The sequence below is a fragment of the Hibiscus syriacus genome, unplaced genomic scaffold (genome assembly GCF_006381635.1).
Source record: "Hibiscus syriacus cultivar Baekdansim isolate YM2019G1 unplaced genomic scaffold, ASM638163v2 tig00110013_pilon, whole genome shotgun sequence".
NCBI lineage: Eukaryota > Viridiplantae > Streptophyta > Magnoliopsida > Malvales > Malvaceae > Hibiscus > Hibiscus syriacus.
In genome coordinates this window covers 1131644-1157146 of record NW_024062563.1, presented here as the reverse complement: position 1 = coordinate 1157146, position 25503 = coordinate 1131644, and the positions used below count along the sequence as shown (strand labels likewise).

Here is a 25503-nt window from a genome sequence, read left to right as displayed (position 1 = left end):
CAAATATGACATTAAAAGTATCCAATACTGAAAGTTGTTAGACCCCAAATAAATAATATAAGTATAAAATTATTAGCAAATATGCAGAAAGCTATCGTTAGGCAAAAAAAATCATGGGGCGCATTATAAAGTTTATTAAAAATAATTAAAAATAATTATTTAAAAAAAAGGAACACAAACCGAAGCAAGTCTGAACGAATTTATTTAAAATGAAAAACCAAATCCAAATGACTTAAACAATAACATGACAATAAGACTTCAAAACTTGACACCAGGAAGTTCCTGAAAGAATGGAGTCGTAGATCTATTTATTTTGCGATGCATTCCAAGTTGATCTAGATATTTCGTACCTGTGCAACAGTCTAATAAGTGCCATGAAAAACAGAGAATACCATCTCAAAACCATACGAAACACAAAAATGATTTCTGAACACTTGAAGGGTGCATTGTATATTGGAACATAATTCCACAATCTTCTGCAATTTTATTCCAACAGGAAAAATTCAAAGCTGGAATTAATGATTATCATCGTCACCATGTCCGTCTGGAGGTCCTCCAGGTCCCACAACTTCAAGCTGCAAGACAAAAACAGAAATTATTAGAGAAATACTACAGTGATGGATGCTACTCTTCCGGTTAAAAAGACGATGGGATTAGCTAATTGCATTACAGGGCAGTAGACAGGGTAACAGACACAGGGAATCAGATGTCAACCTTAAAGCCCAGAGGTCTCACTTTAGTCATAGCATTATGGCAACAACCTTAAAACTATTTGTGTTCACTTAGAATCATAATTTGGTCTTCGGGTAGTAAAAGTCTATATGTATACCAATGTAACTGTAGTTTTGATTATGTCATTCAAGAATAATCTAGAAAAATAGCTTAAACATTTGCAACTCAATCAATCTATGGTCATTAGTTGCACCGATAACATTTGCAGAGTTACAGATGAAGTAAACAAAACCAGGTGACATAGCCAGTGATGGAGCCAAATGGCCTTTGGGAGGGGCCCTGGCCACCCCTAACTTTAGGTTCTTGCAAGTTTAATATAAGTTAATTAGTCCTTGGCCCTACCTAAATTTTAGGTTTAAATACTTAATAGGTCCCTTTTTTTAGAAGTTAAACAAATTGGCCCCTCCCAGTGTTTGCTCCTACTAGTTCTGTCCCTGGACATGACATTTATACAAATAAGCCCATTGTTGGACAACCTGATTGATCAACCATACTCTAAACTATAACAAATGAAGGCTTCCTTAGAAAAGACTAGTACTATTTTAGCGTTCCACAATGCTCCAGATCATTGGTAATTAATTCAAATCTTAAGAGTTTTGGCTAAATCCATCTACGAGCTAACAGATATGCCGAAATGGGATATAGATCCAATGAATGCAAGGGCATTGAATGTTCCCTAGTTCATGATATCCACTCACCACAAAATACTGCGAGCAAACTGGGCACTCATGTGGCTTGCCTTTCTCCAGCCAAAACCAGACCACATCATGTTCATCCTCTGCATTTTTTAAGTAAAGCAAATTGAATGAACACAAGCATCAGTTCAAGTAGAATGAATCGATTCTGTACAAATCTGAGAGAAGCATACAAGAACCTAGAAGAGTGGAAACAGAGAATTAATGAAGGGAACATACCGCCTTCACCTCCTGGGCATCCAACTATTCTCTTGTCATAGTAGGACTTGGCAACAGCAGGAGCTTCCTACAGGCAGATAAAATAACTTCTACCATCAAAAGTCAAGTCATGACATCACTCTTATGATTTAAATAAGGTAAAGTTGTTTCTAGCATAATTATAAATAAAGGCTTAAACTTAAAATGATAAATTTACAAATAAGATTATTTTGTAGCCATGATTCGACATAAATGGATAAAACACAGCAGTACATCAATACGTAGAAAACAATTGCAGCAAAATATTCAACAGATTCAGAAAATAGAAAATTGCGTAAACAATTTTTCCTCCTCCACTTTGTATGATATCTATAATATTCTAGATTCCAAGAAGTGGTATAACAATCTAGAAAGAAAATTAAAAACATGCCTTATTAATGTTGCTGAAAAGAAAATATTAAGGTTTGGCACATGGATTGTTACACTCCATGGAGAATCAAGGTTCACAGTTCAAGAGCCCCCACCCCTCGGGCCTACTCTACCCATGACAAGTGGCCCATCAAAAATAGGACCAAAAAGCCCCTTACTTGAGAAAAACTTAGTTAAAGGAATCATACAAGTTAAACCAAAGGTTGCATATATTCATCAAATCCAAAAATGAACTAAATGCCAAATGATAACATTATAGCAAACAAGTAATAAAAATTGGAATGAATCATTGGAAATTCCTACTTGTTAATAACATTGGAAAGATATGTTGCCAAAGTACCAAACTAATGCAACAGGTAACATCATTTTTGCAAATATTCACTCACACAAGCATCTAATCAACAATCCAAGAATAAAAATAGTTCTAGTACACAACAAAAATAACAGGTAAAGTGGTAAACAGTATACCCATTTAAATATGAGGGCTTAGATTTCAAGTAATTGAAGTCATCAAAAACCAAATAAAGGAATAAATTCAAGTAAAATATTGTTGTAAATGATAGCAAAGAGGGGGAACAATTGTCAGTATTTCAACACCATCAGCCATTGATCCCATATAAAATGATACAAACATGATCAAATCAGCCAGTGTTCCTCAATTGTAATAGACTGTAAGAAACATTGATTTGCATACTAACCTTAGTGCCAAAGGGACCTACAGGATTGTTCACATCTTCAAGGATTTTCTTTCCCTAAACAAGATAACACAAAACAGAAAATCAGAACGAGAAAACAAGATAGTGTCTATAACAACATAGACAATTCGAATCATCAATTGTAGAAAGTAACATCAGAAGACGGTTCTCGCAATTTAAAACCAAACAGAGAGAACGGAAGAGGAAAAAATAACCTGGATCTCGGCCTCAAGCTCCTCGCGCTCATGACCAGTAGCGATAGGCATTACATCCTCAACTCTCTTCTTCACAGCAGTATCCGCTACACAAACAAAATCAATCGAAATCAAACCGCAAAAAACAACACTGGACAAGTCAACAAACACTCAAACAGAAACGTTTTCTAATATAAACTAAATATAACTCAACCTTTTCTTCTAATTTCGAAGCACAATAATTAATGATCTAAAATATTCATACAGAAAAAACAACTATTTAAACAACCATCTAAAGGATGCAACGATTGAAATATATATGATTATATATATATATATATATATTAAAAATGAAGCGCCGAAGAGGATCTAATGATGCTAGGGTTACCTGACTCGTCGGAGAAATGGCGAACGAGGAGAGAAGCGGAAGGGAAAGGAGAAATGTGATATTTGAACGGAACCAGCGCCGTTTTAGACGCGGATCGGCATGGAAGGGCTGCTAGAGATTTGAACTGTGAAGTGAGTAACCTTCTCCACATATTTCGGAAATCAAAGGGATTGTGTTTAGTTTCTCGGTGATCTCAGGTCACGCCCTGGCTTTTCTTGACGACGATCAAAAACAGCGATTTGCAAATGTTCTCTATTTGAATTTAATTTTCGGTGCAAAATAAGGAAATATTTTGGGGGAAATGGGGTGGAGGCTGCGGATGATGCTGGATGCGGTTTGCCGTTTGTTTCTTTGGGTTTATTTGGCACGTGCTAATTTTGTTACACGTATGTACTTTAGGAAAGTTTTTCGGGTTTCGATCCGGTTCGCGTTTTAATCCTCGATCTCTGGTTCGGGTTTAATTAGGTATTTAAATTTTATTTAGAGAAAATAACTTCAGTGATCAAAAATCTCATATAATATACGATTTTAATCAACTTTTTTCGGATTTGCCAAAATGACCAACAAAATCGCAATACGATCGCTAATTCGCAACGCGATCTCCATTATCGCAAATCAGTTTCCAGATTCGCAACGCGATTATGACTATCGCAATGCGATTTTCTAATTTCGCGTTGCGATTTTTCCAATTCGCAATGCGAATAAGTAAATCGCAATGCGAATTTGGAAAATCGCAATGCGAATTTGGAAAATCGCAACGCGATACTGACTATCGCAACGCGATAATACAAAATCGCAACGAGATACTGACTTTCGCAACGCGATACTTACTTTCGCAACGCGATACTGACTTTCGCAACGAGATAATACATAATCGCAATGCGATTTTCAAAGCGTCATTAGTATCGCAAAACGTATTTTATTTTCAAATTCCAAACACGAATATTAATATATTGGAACACTGAACCGTCCACAGTATATCCCGTAATCGCAACTCATAACCTAAAGCCTAAAATCACAACTCAATCCCATCTCCATCTCTCACTCTCTCACCCATCTCCGACGAAATTCGTCCCCATCTCTGGTAAAATCCGTCTATCTCCATCTCTCAAAGCCACCCTCACAATCAGAAATGGAAAATCAACCAAATCAACCACCGAGGGTTAGTTTTTTTAATTATTTTCTTTTTGAAATTTTTGCATTATTATTAGGTTTTTCATATTGAAATTGATGATAAGTTTACTGGTAATTTCAATAATAGATTAACCATTTCACTTAGATTGCTTATTAAATCAACCGAGAATCGCAACGCGAAATGAAAATCGCAACGACAAAATCGCAACGCGATTTTATTCTCTCGTTGCGATAGTCAAATTCGCGTTGCGATTTTCATTTTCAGAAACTATTCTTCTTCTGCAAATTGAAACTTGAATGAATTGCATTACTTCAACCAAAAAACAAAGACAAATAAGAAATTCACAGTGTTGCAAATTTAAGTTTGAAGAATAAACTACTACTCTTTATGTTTATTATTGTTTTTGGTATATCTTCACAGTGTAGTTTTTGGTATATCTAACTTAGTATGTTTATTGTTTTTGTAGAACTTTTATTCGGCTCAATTGACCTTAAGAAATAAAGTCAACCTGGCCAAAACAATTGCATCGAAGCTTTCACCTGCACAAAGAAAAATGTTTGAGGATACTTGCTTCGGGCCATGGCTGAAAGTACAACATCCCGGTGGAGATGCGATGTTGACACACCTGTTTCTTCAAACCATGACTAGCGATCTACCAGATACTATACAACGTCGTGATGAAGAGATATGGTTTGATTTTCCACCGGCGTATACGTGTTTTAGGCGGGAGGAGCTTTGCTTAATCACTGGTCTACGCTTCGGACACGATGATGTAGGTCGGTACACTAGACACATTACCCGCCCATCATGGTTATCCCGGGTTTTTCCTGAGCTGGAGAGGCCGAATCTACACGTGGAAGACCTCACGAGATTATTGAATAAGAAAGATGGTTTTACTCAGATGGATGACGTCGATGTTGTCCGAGTATGCCTTCTAATACTTTTGCATGCCGGCTTTTTAGGCAGAGAGGCCAGACAACCTATTAAGAATGATCTAATCAAATTGGTAGAGGACCTAAATGCGTGGAACCTGTTTCCGTGGGGCTCGTATTTATGGAAAGCTACATGGAATAAGTTATCGTCTGCCTTGGATGATCGAAAAAGTTTGCATGGCGATGGTTCCAAATACACTTTGACATGCTTTATTTGGGCCTTTAAGGTAAGAATTTTTATATAATGTTTCCAAAATTATAAGTAATTATTTAACAATTACTAATGTTTGTTATTATATTGTTTGTAGATTTGGATATTTGAGGCCTTTCCCGCCATGAAGACATATGCAATAAAAACTTCAAATGATATTTCCAGGGCTATTTCCTAATAGAGGAAACGGACCTTGCAATGGGAAGATTTACTACGGTATACGACAATAAATAATGTAAGTTAACATAAATACTACTATATGTTTATAAACAAGTTATTACTAGTACACGTTTAACTTTGTTTGAGCTTTTATATTGTTAGGAGACCAACACTCCATTACAGAGGGTGACACCCACGGAAGCTGAGCTTGCCACTGATTGGTGGCAAACTAGTAAGCATTTTTTTGATGGCACGGATGATGAGCAGTCCCCACTTCGGGAGCCATCACCTCACCCATAGCTATCACCTCACCCAGAGCCATCACCTGATCGACCCGACTATACACCTCCACAACGACAGCCATCACCTATTCTGTCACATCATCGAGCCTCTTCTCCACCATCACCGCAAGATAGGCGACCGGCAAAGTTGCCACGACGTTTATCTCACTGTTCTCCACCTCCACGGGATGAGTTAGGGGAGTTACGTGTTGAGGTCAATGCCTTGCGTGAGGAGGTCGGTACTTTACGAAAAGACGATGGTGCATGGCGTGTTGAGGTGTCTACTTTACGCGGTGAGGTAGCCGCTCTACGTGAGATGGTAGCATCGTTGCATAATGAGGTTCATACTCTACGCAACGAGGTAAGTTTAAGATTTTTCATATTTAACTTGATGATAAATTTACTCGTAATTTCACTTAGATTAACCATTTCACTTAGATTGCTTAATAAATTCATTCGGTTGCTGTTAGTATTTGTTTTTGGTTTTGTTTTTGTCTTTTGGTTGAAGTTATGCAATCCATTCAAGTTTCAATTTGCAGAAGAAGAATAGTTTACTTTCGCAACACGAAAATGACTATCGTAATGCGGAAATGGCTATCGCAATGCGAAATGAAAATCGCAACGACAAAATCGCAATGCGAAATGAAAATCGCAACGACAAAATCGCAATGCGAAATGAAATCCGCGTTATGAAAGTATCCATTGTTAATTGGTAAGTCAAATGCAAGTTTTGTTAACATATATACTCCTTTTGGTTTGAAAATATTTGGTTAAGTACCTAGAATTCAATAATTTGTTGTTTGTAGGTTTTAGATGTGTAGGAAGTCTTGTTTGAGCAAATGTTTGGTTTCTGCAGGTTAATCCTTAAGTGAGCTGCATGAAATGGATGTACGGGTGCAAAAGTTGATTCATTGATTCAATAATTGATGAGGAAATAAGAATTATTTTTTTTGATTGTTTAATTGATTTGTAAAAAATGATTTGTAAATGTTGATTTGTTTAATTGATGTGTACATAATTCTTATTTGTGCTTGTTTAATTGATTGAAATGTAATAGTTGATTTGTTGATTTTCAATCTGCATTATGTTGAAGGCAAAACAGACTATCGCAACACGAAACTGACTATCGCAACGAGAGAATCGCAACGCGAAAATGGCTATCGCAACGAGAGAATCGCAACGCGATTTTCATTTCGCATTGCGATTTTCTCGTTGCGATAGCCATTTTCGCGTTGCGATTTCCCCGTTGCGATAGTCAAATGAATGTCTAATAAGTGATAACAACTGAACATATCATAGCAATGTTCAAACTCAAGTTACTAATACATGCCTAACTGAAAATGTTAAAAGTGCACACATAAAATACACATAATACAACGTTTGCATTTAAAAATCACCTAAGTTAACAGTCCCAAAAGGTGAAGCCGGTTGTGATTGGGATTTTGAAGATGATTGCGATTTTCAGAATCTCGTTGCGAAAGTCAGAATCGCGTTGCGATTTTGTATTATCGCGTTGCGATTTTGTATTATCGCGTTGCGATAGTCAGTATCGCATTGCGATTTTCCAAATTCGCATTGCGAATTGGGAAAATCGCAACGCGAAATTGTAAAATCGCTTTGCGATAGTCATAATCGCGTTGCGAATCTGGAAACTGATTTGCGATAATGGAGATCGCGTTGCGAATTAGCGATCGCATTGCGCTTTTGTTGGTCTTTTTTGCAAATCCGGAAAAAATTGGTTAAAATCGTATATTATATGGGATTTTTGGTCACTGAGGTTATTTTCTCTTTTATTTATTGGTTTAAACTAGTGCTCAAATTTTATTTTTTACCAGATTAATATTTATGATAAACCGATTATTTTAATTAATTTTAACCATGAGGTCAACTTGAGCTAACTTAATTAAGGTGATAATTTGAACCAATTAATCAAGTTTAGGTATTAGTTTTAATCTTAACCGTTAGGTAGTAACATGGAAATGAAAACCACCATGAGACAATTAAGAATGGTAACGATGATGACGTAGCTTGATACTAAGGTTGTTCAAGGACGGTTAATCACATCGTTTAATTTAAAATTTGGTCGATTAACCGTTATAATGGTTATGAGATTTTTTTAATCATAATCTAATTATTAAGAAACGATTTACCACTAATGGTTCGGTTACAAGTTAACCTATTATAATTATTTGTCAAAAAAAATTCATAATTCATACTACAAAAAAATATAACACTTAACACATAATTACACCGGTGCAAGTAAATAAAATAAAAAAGTGTAACACTTAAAACATACTTACACCAGTGTAACTATGCACATGTTACAATATCTTGATACCTAATAATAAACACATAACTATATTAGTGTAAGTACGTTTATTTATTTAAAAAAACTTATAAATTATAAATTATAATATATATATATATATTATGTTACTTGTGTACAAAATTTATTAAAAATATATATAAATTAGAAATAAAAAAATAATATTAAGTTATTTACGTAAAAATGTAATAAATAAAAATTTAATTATAAATTTAATTTATTAACGATTAACATTTTATCAAAATTCGTAACCGTAACTTTAATTTTATTCATCATTTTTAACAGTTCAATTATTTGAAATCATTAAATATTAACAATACGATTAATTAATCTATTAAATATAATGGCTATACCGATTAACGGTTACGAGTCATACTTGATACCACAATTGGAATATCCTTCACGAGACTATGAACCTTCTCGACCATCATTAATACGACGACGTATTTGATCCAACTGAAATAAATCATGGTAGTTTCATTGAAGATATTCGTAGGGGAAGAAACCGAACAGATTTTAGGGATTGTCAGGCAAATAAAATTGTTCCGAACACATCTCCAAAACTCCAAAACTCCATTAATATAATAAAAGCTACAAAGATGGAGGATATGTGATTCGGTGAGAATCAAGTTGACGATTTTATGATTTTGTAACAGATGATGAGCGTGGTGATTAGTATGACGGTCGGAGCTACGAGGTCAAAATGCAAACTCAACATGGATGATTGCCACGTCGGAGTATTTTAATGAATTTTTGTTTATCAACGATTATTTTTGTTGGTCAAAGATTCATATCAATTTTTTTTGAATTTGAGGGTTATATTGAATATAAAATAAATTCAAGGACTATATTAATTTTCTAAAAAGAATTTAAAATTATCATCAAGTTTTTTTTTAATATGCTACCACAGGAAAAGAGTTTTAATTTTAATTAAACTAGCAGTTATTAAATGAAAAGATAATTCTGACATAAGGTAAAAGAAATAAAATATGGAGTACAAAGTATGTAATCCACGCGAATATTTTTTAGGACCGACACATCGAAATGCTGAATCGACAAATTTTAAGGATGAATGGTGAACTTGTTGGCCTTAGATCAGAGAATGAGATGATGAGAAATAACAAGGATGAAAAGTTTGCTGAACTTATTACAGCGCAAATCATGTTATTACTACATTAATACCTTTCTTAATTCGAACAATACAGCAACATGAAACATGAAACATAGAAAATGAACATATATATTAATTCAAGACATGGGTTTTGTCCACTTGGGAGGAGTCCTACGTCGAACAAGCTTTGCTTTGGCATCCGTGGGTGTTTTCCTCCCGAAGTTAGTCTCTCGGTCTTCTTCAATCCTCTCGAAAACGCTCACGCTACTCTTAAGCGAAGGCATTATCCCCAACTTCCTCCACCTGAAAACCACTTTCCTCTTATCCATTAGTTTCTCCATTTGCATCTGCATTGCCAGGCATTGGCTCTGGACCCTCAGAAGCTCTTCTTTCAGCTTCTTTATCTCTATTTGTTGAGCGTTGATTTCTCATTTCGACATGCACGGAGCTGGGGTTCGTGTCCGGCTGTGTTTGGAGTCCTCTTCCGCCGCCTCTTCTACCGCCTCGACAGCAAGATATCTTTGAGTGTAAGTCAATATATGATCTCTGAAGCGAAGTTTCGATAAACAACCGAAACTAGTACCATTGCTGCCGCTCCGACTCATCCCTCCGTCGCCATCGCTGTTTCCGCCATTAGAAATACTTCCGGAGCTTCCGATCGAATCGGGTGTACTGATATTTCTTTTCAGCCTCTTATTATCGCTGGTGTCTTCTAAAAACGGCGGGTACAATCAGCGCCATTGTTGTCCGACATTAAAGGCAGGAAAGGGTTTGAATAAAAAGCGATGGCCGAACGTTTCCAGACCAGTCACCTCTTCAACCCTATCTGAGCTCTGAAGCTCGTTTGACAGAAATTCTAGGGCCATTTTTTTTGTTTTTCATTCAAGAATATATCATCAACAAAGCCCTGAAAGATCCTAAAGGAGAGATAGGGTTGTTTACATAAGAAAAATCAGAACCTTGAAGACCATGAGTTTTTCTTGTAAAAACGTTAGGTTGAAGAAATTTTGGAGGAATTTGATTGGCGTTGCACTGTTGTGCTCAGACGGGCAAAACAGGACAACAAGTATGCCTAGGGCACGTGAGCAACCATGAACTTATCCATGTACAACCTTGTACTATTCCCTTACCGCGATCCATTCTAGGTGTTAGCTATGTTTTTTCCTTTACACGGTAGGTCATTTTCTGCAGTCCCACATGCTCTCCTTTACTTTTACAGTTCAATTTAAGAAAATTCTGCACTTCCACACTACATACGAGATGGTCATATATATATCATCATCATCAAGATTTAAAATACTATTTACAGCTTCAGATTAAACTATATTTATATTAGAGATTAACGATGACTCAAACAAATTTTCTCTAACGGATTCTGCACAAGTTTTTTTGGGAAGATTAAGGTTGATGTAGAGAAATGGAACGTTAGTTTGATGAGTTAATTGGTCATAAGATTTATGGTCCTCAAGGAGCCGGGGTTTTGTATATGAGAAGGCGGCCACCGATATAAGTCAATAAGTGAAAAATAATTCTAATTATTTTTAAATTTAATTAAATATAAATTCGGCTAGAAATTTAATAATTATAGAGTTTGATGATGCAATTGGCTGAACATTGAAGCGCCTGCATTGGTTCTTTTCTGCGCATGAGTCGATCATTCTTTTTTTTTTTTGAAATAAAGTCGATCATTCTTAATATTATTTTAATGTGATTTTTTATTCAACCATTCTTAATATTATTTTAATGTGATGTTAAAATGATAATATAATTTAGGGTTAATTGATCACTTATGTTTTGTTTTGACAATTTTTTCTCAATATTTCAAAAAACATAATATATAATCACTTTCGTTTTTATTTAATTAATATATAGTCAATTTCGTTTCAATTTAATTAAGACGTGGTCACCACAGGTTAATTATTGTTAATAGTTAACAAATTAGGTAATGTAATATTTTGGTTACATTTGGTCCATGTTCTTCACATATTCTCAATTTTTTTTATTTTAATATAAAAATATATATTTTATTCTTATCTAAACTTTTAAAAAAAATTATTATTATTTTAACTTTGTGAAATATATGTTTTATCTTAATTTACTAAATATATTTTATTATTACTTTAAATTATTAAATATATTTTATTTTTATCCTAACTTTAAAATATTTTAACATAAAATATTTATCTTTAAATTAAAATTAAAATAAAATATATTTATTAAATTAATATAAACAAATATTTTTAAAGATAATATATATAAAATATCATGAATGTAAGTTAAGTATTAATACATTAAGATATAAAATGTATAGATCATGTTGTCTATTTTAAACCAAACACTAGTCTTGGCTCAATGGTTGGGTGAATGCTTAGTTTTCTAAGTGACCCAAATTTGAATTTCTTTGACCTCAATTTGGTTTGCATTGTTTTCTTTCAACCAAAGGGTGACATGTGTTACCCTCTGATTTATGGAAAATGAATATATTGAATTAAAATAAAGGTATTCCTTCAATCGAATGGTGAGATGTGTCACTAGTAACAAATGACATCATTCAATTGAAGAATTAAATTTGTTTTAATTCATTAAAAATATGACTAAATTGAGAGAATACATAAATATAAATAAAAGGGATGGTTTGGGTAGGTGACATGACTGTTGTCCTGATAACGAAAAATAAAAATATGGATGGTATTGTGCAGAAAGGGCATGACAAGTATGTAATCAAAATGGACATTTTTATATAAATTATTATAATAATACTAATTTATTATGATTTATATGTAGCCAAGCGAACTGCAATTTTAGACGGAAACAGAGCTGAGAGGAAGTTGAGACACAGAGACAGAGAGCTCGAAGGAAGGTGACAGATTATGGGAGACAAACGGGGATCAGCAGAGGATCAATCTTCAGGTATTTCTTTTACTACAACTTCATTTATTACCCATCTTCAAATATTTTTTACATTATAAAGACTTGATATATATTGTGGCAGATTGTGGAGGTGGTAGTTGGCAAGAAAGGGCGCCGAGTCCTGGCATACCCATCTCATTCACTCAAGACAATTCCATACCCCCACCCCGAGCGCCCTAGCTTTTCTCGTACTACTTCGATGGTGAGGGAATCTTCTTTTATATTTTTCACTTCAAACTGATGGTGTTCATGTCTTTTAACTGCTCTGTTCTTAGGCCTGTTGTATTCATCAGGAACATAACAATTATTTTTATACAATACAACTTCACAAGAATATACATAACATTTTCAGCTCAGTTTCACAAATAATGCATGTATAAAGACCATGTTCACAGTGTTGGAGTTTTATATATATTTTGTTCCGTTGTGTGGCATAATGGACCCATTGTGGTCGGACTGGACCATCTTATTCAGTCAAGATGCAGAATCTGCGAGTCTTCCCCAACATGATGAGCCGCAACCTATGCAGGGTTATGCCGATGGTTCCATTACGCAGCCAGATGATCTTCCACATTTGGGTATATCATTAATCATTCCTTCCTTCTAAAAGTTAAACGTTTCGGGTAGGTATGATAAACTTTGATCCAAATTTAATTATTCTAACTAATTTACCATATTCTAGATTCAATATAAACCTGAACATGATGGTCTAAGTTTTGAAACCCAAAACAACCCGAATTGAATCAAAATAGACCTAAGTTTTAGTTGGATGGATATTAACGTATATCTAATTTACCCAAATTTAATCCAAATCAATCATCGATGGAATTTTAGTTCGATAATTAAAGCAAAATAAAGTAATTTAATTATATTATTATATATTTTTTAGTAATGTGATCAATAGTAAAATGATGTATAATCTATTCTTCTTTTGAATTGTACTAATAGTTAACCATGAGATCTATTAATTAATCTAGTCGTCAAGGATTCTCATATTGTCCCGTCATGTGTGAGTAGGGATGACAATTTAACCCGAATCTGAGAACTACGATGAACATCATTTATTTAATTTATAAAACTCGACAATAAAATACTCAACGTGTAATTATAAATTAATTAAAAATTTAAATGTAAATTATTTAAATAAATATTAATTATATTATTTTTATAAGATAAATTATACATTTAATATCTAAACTTTTAATTTTTATAAAATTATATTTAATGGCATGACTAACGTGACACATAATGTGATAATTGTGGACACGAATCACCATCCTGTTAAAATGAATTGACGTAATTGTGCTTAAATTGACGTATCACCGTTCTTTTTTTCCTTCGCATTATTTTGATATTTAATGAAAATAAATCTGAAAATTAGGTTCAATATTCTACATAGACAACACATCATATGTATTTGAACTAACATTCGTTGGTTAATTTATAAAAAAATTATAACAATTAATAGAAAAATAAAATAAAGATATATATATATATATATATCGTATCCAATATTTAACATTATTGATTTTCTAAAGTTTCAAACCGAAAATCACTTCTTTGAATAGTCCAACTTTAGATCTTGATTAAATTGGAAAAGTTCGTAATTAAATACATTTTTCCTCAAAATGAAATTAAATAATTTTGTTATTTATAATAATTTTTTTTATATGTAACCGTTTAATATATTTAGAATATCCTTAAAGCGCGAACCAAACGATATTAATGATAAAGAAATTATTATTGTTTCTTTAATTCTATTAATGTCATTTCTATTTTAACATATACGATTAAATTAATAAAAGAAATCTAACCAAATAATTTAGACATCATATCAATTTTCTTGAAAGATGTATTTATTATAAATTTAATCTTATAAAATATGATAAATAATATTTATTATAAAATATATTTGAAATGATCGTTTAAAATATAAAATGACAATTCATTTTTAATAGTCTAGGAATAGTATTTCTTTTCTTATTCATTGATAACAGACGTACGCTTATAAATACAATTGTTTGAATTTAAAATTATGAGAAACAATTATATTATTTTTAACTATTAAAGGCACTTTATAAATTAAAATGATAATTCATAATTGATATTTTTAAAATAAAATAAATATAATTTGTATACAAAATTTAAATCACTCGTAACTCCCAAACTCTTAAACTGAAAGCTATTGCTGGCTTAAATAACTTTAAATTTAGAGACCAGTTAGAGGTTGACAGGAACCATGGCCCCTAAAATAGTTAAATTAAATATAAGTACTTTTAAAAATCAAAAGATTACAAATTAGTACATGATCAAATTACATTTTGACAACCTATTCTATCCTAATTTTTAGGGGTGTTCAAAAATACCCAATTTGATTGATATGATCGTCGATGCGCCTACTCAGTTAAAAAATATTGGATATTTATTTTGATAATATCCGATTTTATGGGTCAAACACCTGACCCACTAAATTTTTCGTGTTTCCAAAACTTTGCTTAACGGGTATCTGCCAACCTGGTACCTAATTTATTATATATATATATATATTATTTTTTATATTAAATATTTATTTATAATTCTCAAATTATTTCACCATAACCTTCAAAGTTCTTAAATTTTTAAATCTTATCACCATAACCTTCAAAGTTCTTAAATTTTTAAATCTTATCACCATAATATATATATATATATATATATATTATTTTTTATATTAAATATTTATGATTTTTTAAATTTTTGATAATATTTGTGTTTTATAGGTACCCGACTTACAGATAGTCGGATATAATGGGCTGGGACATTGGCTGACATTTTGATACCAAAAAAATTCGGGTACCCGAAAATACGAGTACCAGATACCCGATTTTGACCCCTACTAAAAATTATAAAATTAAAAGCCAACACAAGTGTTGAAATTACACTTTTGTCTCTCATGAAAATTTATAATTCGAGTTTAATATGATAATAAAAAGTTTATGCTTTCTAGCTTTATATCTGCTCAAATTACAAATTTCTTATCATAATCATACAAATCGAACTAAAACTCAATCAACTATAAAAAAAAATATTAAAAAATCATAAATAAATTAAAAAGTATAAATATATAATTTATAAATGATAAACTATATATAAGCAACTAACTCCACCTGCGAGTTTTTAGTTGGCAAGGAACGGCTTAACCAAAGCGCCCTCGTCCTGACCGTCAGATTCATTGGGGGGTCCCACATTTATTAACCGTCGGATCATCGCAAACACTTCTGATTTAACTAATAAAACCCTTATCCCTATAAAAACTCCAATATAACTCTCCTTCCCAAGTTTGTTCGTTCTTTGATTTCTTTCACAATTCTTTTACCAATTTCACTCATTTCTGCGATTCTTTTCGTATACCCTAATTTCACTGATTATAATCGAAATCCCCAATCATGAGATTAATGAAAGGTAGCAAAGTCGAGGTCCTTACCAAGCAGGAGATTCCAACAGGCGCCTGGCGCTGCGCCGAGATTATCTCTGGCAACGGCCGCACTTACAGCATTAGGTGCGGTTGGTTTCCGGTCACTGGCGAGGCGGGGACGGTGGAGAGAGTCTCTAGGAAAGCGATTAGGCCTTGTCCTCCTCCGACAAACGGGACCTATGACTGGGTTCCCAGCGACGTCTTAGAGGTGTTCGACGAGTTGTGTTGGAAACCGGCCGTTGTAGTTTGGGTTTTCGGTGGAAACAAATTTTCTGTGAGGATTATTGGATCGAGTAGGGAACTGGAAGTACATCGATCTCGCCTTCGTGTTCGACAATCTTGGGAAGATGGCAAGTGGTTTCTCGTTGGAAAGGTTTTTTTTACAATAATTTTATCTATTTCTTCATTTGTTTTATTTATTGTAAGTTATTGATTCTTACCCTAATCGTTGTTTTGAAAACAGGGTTCGTCAAATTCCTCATCTAAGAGAAAAAGATCTTCGCTTGGCTTCTCGGATGATGGTGGGTGGAAGAAGAGGGCCATTGAAAATGGTAGTGTTAATGGTAAAAGGATAATAGTTCGGCTTCCTTCTCCAGCTTTTGAAAAGGTAGATGCGTTTGTTTCCCCAAATAATATACTGGGTGAAAGATGCACGCCTTCTTGCCTTTATAGAATTGATAGTTGTGCATCGTCTGTTGGTAGCTGTAGTGGTTTGGGGAATAATGGTCTTAACTTGTCTCCTGCTTATGTAACAAACGGTTGTGAGAACTTAGAGGATTATTGTAGCGATGCTGACTCTTCTTGTGAAAGGAGATGTGGAGAAGAAGGTAGTTCTGGTTTCACCAGTGAAGGAATGGGAATGGATTTCCACAGGTTGGAGCTACATGCCTATCAGCAAGTCCTTGAGGCATTGTATGTTTCTGGTCCTTTGACATGGGAAGAAGAAGCAAAGGTGACAAATCTGCGTGATACTCTTAATATTTCGAATGATGAACATTTAAGGGAGCTAAGAAAGTTGAGACATGATGAGAATAGGCTTTCATTCTGTTGATACTAGATTTAATGAAATTATTATATCTTTAATAGTGTTTTGTTTTACTCGGTGCTGCAGATTTGTAAAGATAAAATTAGTTATTTTCAACTACATCTTTAAGTGTGAAGTTTTTGTTCTTCTTCTTCCCCCTGCCGATTTTGTAGTTGTGTTGTTTGTCAATATTGACGTAACAGAGTAGAAGGCTACTTCTCCAAGTGATAATTGTTGATTATTGAAAATAGCTTTTAAATGAAAAGAAGTGCAAGTGCATTGTAATCACCGGGAAGGACACTGATGGATTCTATTGTAAAAGTAGCCAATTTTCAGAAAATTGCATATGGTTGAGCCCGGTTTTCAGAAATATTGAATTGTTACTCCTTGTCTCTGAATTTATCTTTGATATTGCCATGTTCGTAAATTTTTCTCTTGTAAATTATGTTGTGGTGCTGGTTGGTTTATGGATTCTACCTGGAATTATATATATTTGCAGTTTTATATTTGTTGTTGCATCATTGTCTTTTGATGGCGGGTATAAATATTATACGATTCTTCATTTCAGCAGTATCTGGGGAATGTCCTGATGATTTCTCAGAGTATCTCATTGTCACTGTTGGAGGCATTCATACATAGCTTCAAAAGCCATGATTGGGTTTAAGTTTGGCACCTCTTTCAGTTGACCAATGGGCAACATCCATGGTTTATTCCCCTAATGGATCCCTTAAACCCTGCTTTTGGTATGGATATTTCTATAAAGCTTTTCGAATTTGGATTTTTGCTTTTGAAATGCTGGTATAAATTGTTATATCTGTTGCCGCTGCCTATAAATCAAGACAATCTTAAAAGACACCCTTCAGTTTTAGTATGTAAATAGGCCACATTTGCACTTAAAAAAATCAAGTTGTATTAACAATAAATTTGGTATTTCTGGATGATGATTTCCAATAACAAAACCTTAGGCTGCATAATTGATGAATTGCTCTGAACCTGACCTAGTCTCTCTCTCTGCGGAAACACTTGTAGTAACTGCTTGAGTAGATGAGATTATCCTAGCATCTTTGAATCAGACGAGTTTAATTTGTGGCCTTAAGCTGCATTCTAATTGTATTAACGATTTTGTACATACTGATGATTTTGGACAAGTTGAAATCGGTGTTTATATACCATGATGAAACGGTGCTTTTAACTTCACAAGCGGTTGTTTGATATTTCTAGATGGGTACTTCTGAGCCCCGTCAAAGGACTCCCCGTTTGAAAACCATCACCTGTCGGTGAGAGTGGTATTCTGTAAGAGAGATTCTTGTATTATGCAATATATCTGTTTTCTTTATCATGGATTCTACATGACAAAAGATCAATGCTGTGGTTAAATTGTTGGTTTTCCTCCATCATGTACAGTGCATGAGAACATGCAGGTAACACATTCTTTTCCCTAATCATTATCAGCGCTTGATGCTTAGTGGAACATTTTAGATTGATGTTCGAGTAGAAGTGGTTTATTAGAAATTCAGACATTGGAATCCTATTTATTGTTGTTGCATGCAGTATGGACTTTGGTTGCTTCAGTTCATACCCTTCGGTACTAGGTAGGTTCCTCCTTTACTATTTTTCTTTTAAGACTTTTGGGTGGCTACCACTTAACTACATGTTTGAGAAATATGAATGCTTTTGCTAAGGTATGTTATCGAAGAGCCTCTTTATTCTCATAATTATAACATAATTTGGTTAATTGGCCTTCGATTTAAATTCATCCATGTTTATTGTTACATGTGACATTACAGATCACAAGGCAGAGACATGCCGACAGAGGAGACTTAACTGTTGTTTCTGCTGAAGTGAATTTTCAATTTGATACTGGGACTTGTGAAGTCATGATCGACCCTCTTGATATTGTTTGTTGCCTAATGCCATTGCTTAATTCTAAGTGTGGAGCATGTAAACAATGTTTTAAGAGCATTTAAAAAATGAAAATTGGACTTGTATTTGTCAAGAGTAATCTCATGATTTCCTTCTATTAGGCATTCGGAAAATGACAACGTCATGGATGGTAGGACCACATAAGTTTTTATTGTAGGACTAAATTGTATTTTTTATAACTCTATGTGGTCCTATTGTAGTATATGTTTTTTTCCCTGTTTGGACGAACTTACGTACGTTTTATAATGATGCTGCTGCCGGCAGATTTGGCCCTATATCGTAAGCAAGTTAATTATTTAAGAGGAAATAATTTTAGTAACCGAAAATGTCTTATAATATACGATTTTGACTAATTTTTTTTGGATTTGTCAAAATGACCAACAAAATCGCAATGCGATCTCTAATTCGCAACGTGATCTCTAGTATCGCAAATCAGTTTTCAGATTTATAATGCGAGTTTTCAAATTCGCGTTGCGATTTACATATTCGCATTGCGATAGTTCAAAATCGCAATGACTGGTGGTATTGTATTTGTTTCTTAAGAATTTTTTCTAAAAATATATTATTCGCGCGAACGTGTCGAAGACACGTATGACCATGATAACGATCACGACCCGAGACGAGACGACGACGGCGGCGGCGGCGCGCGAGAGTCCCCTTGTTCTCTATCACTCAACAAGGAAGTGGAAAAGCCAAGCTTTAAATACCATTCCCAATAGTGTTTTCAATACTATATGAGATTGAACATTACCAACACTTGTTTCCAATACTATGTGGGATTGAGTCTTAAATAGTGATATTATTTGTAAATTATAGTTAATGACTTTAGTATTTGTATGAAAAGTATTTGTGGTTCGTTTAGTTTTCATACAATTTTAATTTATTTTCAATTGATTGTAATTGCACGATAATAATTTTTTTTATTCTCGCGAGTGATGTAATTTTTTTTGAATGTTTTGCTTAAAATTGCGATAATCAGAACATGACTTTTAGTTTTCATGTTTTTTTGTGCCCATAATTACAATTATAAGAGATTTTTTTTAATTACATTAGATATTAAATTATGTGATTGTAGATTGGCTTTTAATTATGACATATTTAATCGTATAATACTAATGCAATTGGTTGCTGATTCAGTTGTTTTAAGGTGCATGATTGTTAATTGTTTATTGAATAATCACATAGTATTGAAAACAAGTATTGGTAATGCTCAATTTCACATAGTATTGGAAACACTATTGGGAATGGTATTTAAGGCTTGGCTTTCCCACTTCCTTGTTGAGTGATAGAGAACAAGGGGGACTCTCGCGCGCCACCGTCGTCGTCGTCCGTCTCGTCTCGTGGTCGTGGTCGTGATAATACTTGTCTTTGACACGTCCGCGCAAATAATATCCTTTTTAGAGAAAATTCTTAAGAAACAAATGCAACAACGTGAATTTGGAAAATCGCAAACGCGAACTTCGACTATCGCAATGCGAATATGTAAATCGCAACGTAAACCGCAACGAATTTGGAAAATCGCAACGCGAACTCCGACTATCGCAATGCGAATATGTAAATCGCAACGCGAATTTGGAAAATCACAATGCGATAGTCGAAGTTCGTGTTGCAAATATGGAAACTGATTTGCGAATCTGAAGATCGCGTTGCGAATTAGATATCGCATTACGATTTTGTTGGCCATTTTGGCAAATCCAAAAAAAGTTGGTCAAAATCGTATATTATAAGACATTTTCGGTCACTGAGGTTATTTTCTCATTATTTAATTATTTTGTCCAGTAAGCAAGTTAATTATTTAATTATTTAATCCAATACGACATTAGATATTTTATTTTGGAAAATACGACAGTTGTTACATTAATTTGATGAGTGAGCATATTGAGTTTTAATAAAATATTTTTTTATTAGAACGTGTCATCTTGACTAGTCGCGTTGATAGATATATTTGAATAAAGAAATATTATTTGAACAAATTTATCTTGTGGGCTTGACGAATTTGTCTAGTACTATAGTAGATCTCAAATTATAATTTGAATTTACCTAAATGGGCTAATTTTTCTACCCGCTTGATTTAGTGGGTCAATTTTACCTGCTGCTGCCTGCTTAAACTTGGGTCACCCAGAGGGAACATGCCAACTCGGGTCATTATTGGGTTCCATTGTTGAAATTAATGCGTATGTTTTGTGCAATGAAAAAGTAATATATATTTCTTCTGCCCTATTAAATCTATCTTTTGAAAAATTAATATATATATATATATATATATATATATGTTATCAATTTTTTTTATAAACTTGTATATATAAAGGATTAAAAACAATGATGTTCAATTAATTATGTATTTTTAACGATTAAAGGTTGAATTAACAAAATAAAACTATAAAACATAAACGATTGAAAAAGCTAGTCATCTTTTTCATACAATAATAGGAAAAAGCAAGTAAAAAATATAATGTCTTAAAAGTGAAGTATGTGGTTAAATTTTAAATTTTGATATAATAGATGAATCTTTACCGTATGTGAAGTATAAAAATATAGTTGACTTGGGAGGGATTTGTTGAATTGGAGGACTGTGCTAGTCTCATTGTTATTCTGAAGGCCCAAAAGATGAATTTAACAGATTAAATTGGATTCCCATCTTTCATGGCATCAAATCTCTTCTGTAAGACTTGTTTTGTTTAATGTAATTCTAATGTTCTTGTTCGACGAGGTTTCAGTGGGAAATCAAAAGTATGTGAGTTTAAGTTTGGGTTTATTGGATTCATGAACTTCATATCGGACCCACGATTTATTTTATATTATGTGGTCGGACTTATATCATTTTAAGGATAAAAACGTATTGTCAATAGAAAATGTAAATGAAATTAAACTATACCAGAATTCAAAAGTTTGATAGATCCATTATTGTTTCCACTAAACCGGTAAACCCTCTTTGTGTTTGTTACCCCTAAATGAACGGAGCAAATCGATTTGTTGCCTAAGGAATGCAACAATCATTTTTCAAGCACTGATAATTACAGGTGATGCGAATTTCGGACACTAAGCAGCTTCACATCATCCAAAACGGGTCCACAAAGAGCACCCGAGTTGTCACTTTTCATGGTGTAAAATGTGCTATAGAACATAATCCGTGTTCGTTCCGACTCGGCCCTGAACTTGAGAATAGCCGGTTTGAATCCTCCTTTGCCCTTGGAGTTATACGACACCTTCACGGTGTTCTTGCCTGCAAATGCTTCGAGCATCATGGGACCTTCGCATCCGTTGTTAGCATCACCAACGGCAAATGTCAGCGCATAGGTTCTCCAGATTGTCGTCTTAACGATCTGAGCCACAGCACTTTCTTTTCCGCCGATCAGTTCGATGGCTCTTTTGCCTTCAGGAACAGAGTAATGTTCACTGTCAATGTACTTAATGGCTTTCAGGGATTCAATTATCCATCCTGGTAAAGGACTGTGTTCGTCTTCGATTTGGGGTGGAATTATAACTCCTTCCGAAGTCATTTTCGGGAAGATATAAGGACCTTCTTCGAAATTTCCGTTCTTTAGTAGATTGGCTGCAAATTGTTGAATCAAACAATCAGTTAGTGATTCATGAACTTTGAAGTTCGAAAATATCGATTGATAGGCCGGTCGGTTTTATGTACCTCGGGTACGTTTCGGAGGGTACAAGGTCTTCAATGCAACCGAATCGATAAGAGGGCCACAAGCTGCATCTTCCTCCACGCCCGGATTATGAATCGAGATCTCTATTTCAGACTCATCAGCTTGGAAAGCCCAAGCATACGAATCCCATCCATTGCTGCTATACATTGTTTGAATCGGTAATAAACCGAAGTCGTTTTTCTCGTAATTCGGCGAGACCGATATGTTCAATCTTTCCTCTTGTGCACATGTTCGAGCCGCGCTGAAGGTTAGAGAGTAGAACATGCCCTTAGTGACCTTAATCTTCTGCTTAACGAGGGCCTCATTGCCTAACCTAACAGCAAATGCACCTTCGGGTACTATTAGCAACATGCCGCCTTGTTTATGACCTGATTTTATGTACTCAACATAGCCTGAAATTTCCCAGTTGGGAATGGCTTTGGGGATCATCACTTTTGTTCCTTTCAGCTCTGATGGCTTTGGCCCATACTCGAAGTTCCCATTCGGCAATAAACCTGAGAATTAGAGACGAACGCAAGATTTTATATTATAAAAGATAAATTTACAAAGCTTTAAAGAATCGAAAACGAATTATTAATTAAAAAATGAAAAAATATTTAAATTATATAAGAATTTAAAACTTTCAAAGATTTCATCAGTACTACGGATCTATCCCTACAGAATCACATCAGCATTTCACATAGTGAATCTCAAGATTATATTATCATCACATATGGAGAAAAGAGTTATGCTTCTAATCCAGATGAATTTCAACAACCATGCACATGTGCATGCGCATGCAATGCATGTTGGTTCACATGGCTGAAGGCTGCATATACAGCGAATGCAGATTAAATAACTCTTTTCTTATACCATCATTCATTCACATTCATCCCTCAGCAATTTTTTATTCACCGGAATATTTCAGCAAACTTTGGATTATTAAATACAGTCAAAGTTCAGACAGGCAAACGTACAAATATTCATATCAAGCTGAATTCAGGACTTCATAGCTGATTCCGTGTCTGTAAATCCAGCTATTCAAACTCAAATCTTTTAGGAAAAAAACAACATTTTCTTTTATAATTAAAATCAATAAGTTTAAAAAGTTCTCTAAATAAAGTTCAGAATGACAAATAAGATGGATCAAGGGAATTACACTATAATAAATTTCTATAATATTTAATCCGAATTAATTCAAATACAATACCAGTGATGATAAAAAAACCACACTACAGCAAAACTGTACATTTGTGGCGTTTTTTTTACCTATAGTGGCGTTTTTAAGCGCTGCAAAAAACACCTGCGGCGCTATGACAAACGCCGCAAAAAGCGCCATTAAAAATAGCGTCGCTAAAGTTCGCGGCGTTTGGTAACAAAAAATGCCGCAATAGGTAACGATATATAGCGGCGTTTGTCTAATAAACGCCGCAATAGGTGTTGATATTTAGCGGCGTTTTTTCAACAAACGCCGCAATAGGTGTTGAGATTTAGCGGAGTTTTTCCCACAAACGCCGCAATAGATGTTGAGATTTAGCAGCGTTTTCCCCAAAAACGCCGCAATAGGTCTTGAGATTTAGCGGCGTTTTTCCCACAAACATCGCAAAAGATCTGGTATATAGCGGCGTTTTTTAGAACAAACGCCGCAAAAGATCATATCTATAGCGACGTTTTAAGATACAAACGCCGCTAATTACCTCTCTATAGCTAAAAGAAATTGATTTTGCAAATTAAAACTAATTTGTCAAATGTTGTTTTCCACTCTTTTATTACCCAAATTTAACCTGTAGCATTTTCCAATAAACTTGACATCCATAACAACAAACTTAAAATCCATAACAAGAAAAATAAAATCCATAATAATAAATCAAAGTTTACATTAACGTAAAATATAATGTAGTTCAACATTATTAACTATAATAAACAATAATATCTAAGATATTTTGCTTCTAATCTTACACATTCTTCAAAACTCTTCGTCACAATGAGGCGCTTAAATTCAAAGAGATAAATCAATAGGTCAGATGTCTCAGGAATCAAACTCTCCCACTCAGATCCAATAGTTTCCCTTTTTTCGCTCAATCTGGAAAGTGGCCGCTACTTCCACGCCATCAGATAAACCTTTTTCAGAGGACTCTTGAACTTCCTCTGATAAACCTTTTTGAGAGGCCTCTTGAACGAACGGAACAATTGCGATAGATTTGAAGGTTGATTGAGAGACACAATTCATTTCGATTACACAAGGTGTTGGATCACAGCCAGGGCTACCGTAATCATATTTTAAGGTCTGTGGCAGCTCGATTGCAATCCTTGATGGTTCATTATCCATATCAAAAGAAACCTCACCCAGGGAAACTCCTGGATCAAAATTCTCCTGGACATCCACACCCGCCTCCTCGATCGTACTCACTTTAGTCCCATCTGCAGAAGACAACTTGGGTTTCGATGGATCTGTAGAGCTATACCACCAAGCAAATAAAAAAGAAAAGAAAAAAGATTATAAGGCATGAAACTAAACAAAATCAAGAATGTATAATACTAGTTCATTACCATTTAAGGAACCTAGATTCCTTGTGAGAGCTGACATGGGGCGAAGTGAAAATAGAGGGCAGTGATGCAAAACTAAGCGGGTTGAATGTCTGAGTTACATGCACGGATTTGACTGGCTTGATTGGGGAGAGGTTGTTGATATAGTTAAAGACTGGAGAATCCTAGGAAAAACACAATGTTAAAAGGCCAAAAATCTTCTTTCAAACATATTTTGATCCAAATCAAATGCTTATCCGACATCCAAATCAAAGATGAATTCAAAAGCAGGGGAAGTGGCATATCTATGCTGTAACCCCTATCAAACACCACAACTAGAAGAAGAAAAAAACCAGAAATCAGAAGGCAAAACAAGTTTCAGAAAATAAAAAATGAATTCTACCCAGAGATCTAATTCACATAAAAGTAAACAAATTCACACCCCCAATGAGGCTAAGAACTAATAGAATGGACATAGTTTGATAACTCAATTAGAATCTGGGCATAGTTTGGAGATGTTTGATAACTCAATTAGAATC

At 34.1% G+C, this 25503-nt stretch overlaps 3 protein-coding genes across 6 annotated transcripts; 1 reads left to right on the top strand and 2 right to left on the bottom strand.

Moving 5' to 3' along the window:
• Positions 1-358: 358 nt before the first annotated feature.
• LOC120212480 (cytochrome c oxidase subunit 5b-1, mitochondrial-like) lies at positions 359-23292 on the bottom strand. 2 transcript variants are annotated; one of them, XM_039210766.1, is made up of 9 exons: positions 23278-23292; positions 4830-4841; positions 3332-3536; positions 2965-3050; positions 2753-2806; positions 1647-1713; positions 1431-1510; positions 471-575; positions 359-433 (listed from the first exon to the last, which is right to left on the bottom strand). In XM_039210766.1, exons 3-8 carry the CDS (start codon positions 3480-3482, stop codon positions 516-518), a joined length of 498 nt encoding a protein of 165 aa, XP_039066697.1. In that variant the 5' UTR covers positions 3483-3536; positions 4830-4841; positions 23278-23292; the 3' UTR covers positions 359-433; positions 471-515. The 2 variants fall into 2 exon arrangements, with proteins under 2 accessions (XP_039066697.1, XP_039066696.1); XM_039210765.1 differs by lacking the exons at positions 4830-4841; positions 23278-23292 and having other exon boundaries at positions 360-433; positions 3332-3684.
• LOC120212479 lies at positions 15709-18754 on the top strand. 3 transcript variants are annotated; one of them, XR_005524701.1, is made up of 4 exons: positions 15709-16223; positions 16314-16802; positions 17476-17617; positions 18096-18754. XR_005524701.1 is itself a non-coding variant. In XM_039210763.1 (3 exons), the coding sequence occupies exons 1-3, from the start codon at positions 15822-15824 to the stop codon at positions 17536-17538; spliced, it is 954 nt and encodes a 317-aa protein (XP_039066694.1). In that variant the 5' UTR covers positions 15709-15821; the 3' UTR covers positions 17539-18048. The 3 variants fall into 3 exon arrangements, 2 of the variants coding, with proteins under 2 accessions (XP_039066694.1, XP_039066693.1); XM_039210763.1 differs by lacking the exon at positions 18096-18754 and having other exon boundaries at positions 17476-18048; XM_039210762.1 differs by lacking the exons at positions 17476-17617; positions 18096-18754 and having other exon boundaries at positions 16314-17026.
• LOC120212388 lies at positions 21657-25440 on the bottom strand. Its single transcript, XM_039210713.1, has 6 exons — positions 25407-25440; positions 25195-25299; positions 24989-25139; positions 24560-24897; positions 22441-22953; positions 21657-22350 (listed from the first exon to the last, which is right to left on the bottom strand). Exons 1-6 carry the CDS (start codon positions 25438-25440, stop codon positions 21812-21814), a joined length of 1680 nt encoding a protein of 559 aa, XP_039066644.1. The 3' UTR covers positions 21657-21811.
• Positions 25441-25503: the final 63 nt, after the last annotated feature.

Excerpts from the sequence above, each read along its gene's own strand:
- LOC120212479 (XM_039210762.1), top strand. The coding sequence starts at position 15,822 with ATGAGATTAATGAAAGGTAGCAAAGTCGAGGTCCTTACCAAGCAGGAG. Across the intron at positions 16,224-16,313 it reads AGTGGTTTCTCGTTGGAAAG|GGTTCGTCAAATTCCTCATC; the intron begins GTTTTTTTTACA and ends TTTTGAAAACAG.
- LOC120212388 (XM_039210713.1), bottom strand. The coding sequence starts at position 25,440 with ATGTCCATTCTATTAGTTCTTAGCCTCATTGGGG. Across the intron at positions 25,300-25,406 it reads AGTTCTTAGCCTCATTGGGG|TTGTGGTGTTTGATAGGGGT; the intron begins GTGTGAATTTGT and ends TTCTTCTTCTAG. Across the intron at positions 22,954-24,559 it reads TCAAGAGTCCTCTGAAAAAG|GTTTATTGCCGAATGGGAAC; the intron begins GTTTATCTGATG and ends TCTAATTCTCAG.
- LOC120212480 (XM_039210766.1), bottom strand. The coding sequence starts at position 3,482 with ATGTGGAGAAGGTTACTCACTTCACAGTTCAAATCTCTAGCAGCCCTT. Across the intron at positions 2,807-2,964 it reads AGCTTGAGGCCGAGATCCAG|GGAAAGAAAATCCTTGAAGA; the intron begins GTTATTTTTTCC and ends TATCTTGTTTAG. Across the intron at positions 1,511-1,646 it reads ATGCCCAGGAGGTGAAGGCG|AGGATGAACATGATGTGGTC; the intron begins GTATGTTCCCTT and ends TAAAAAATGCAG.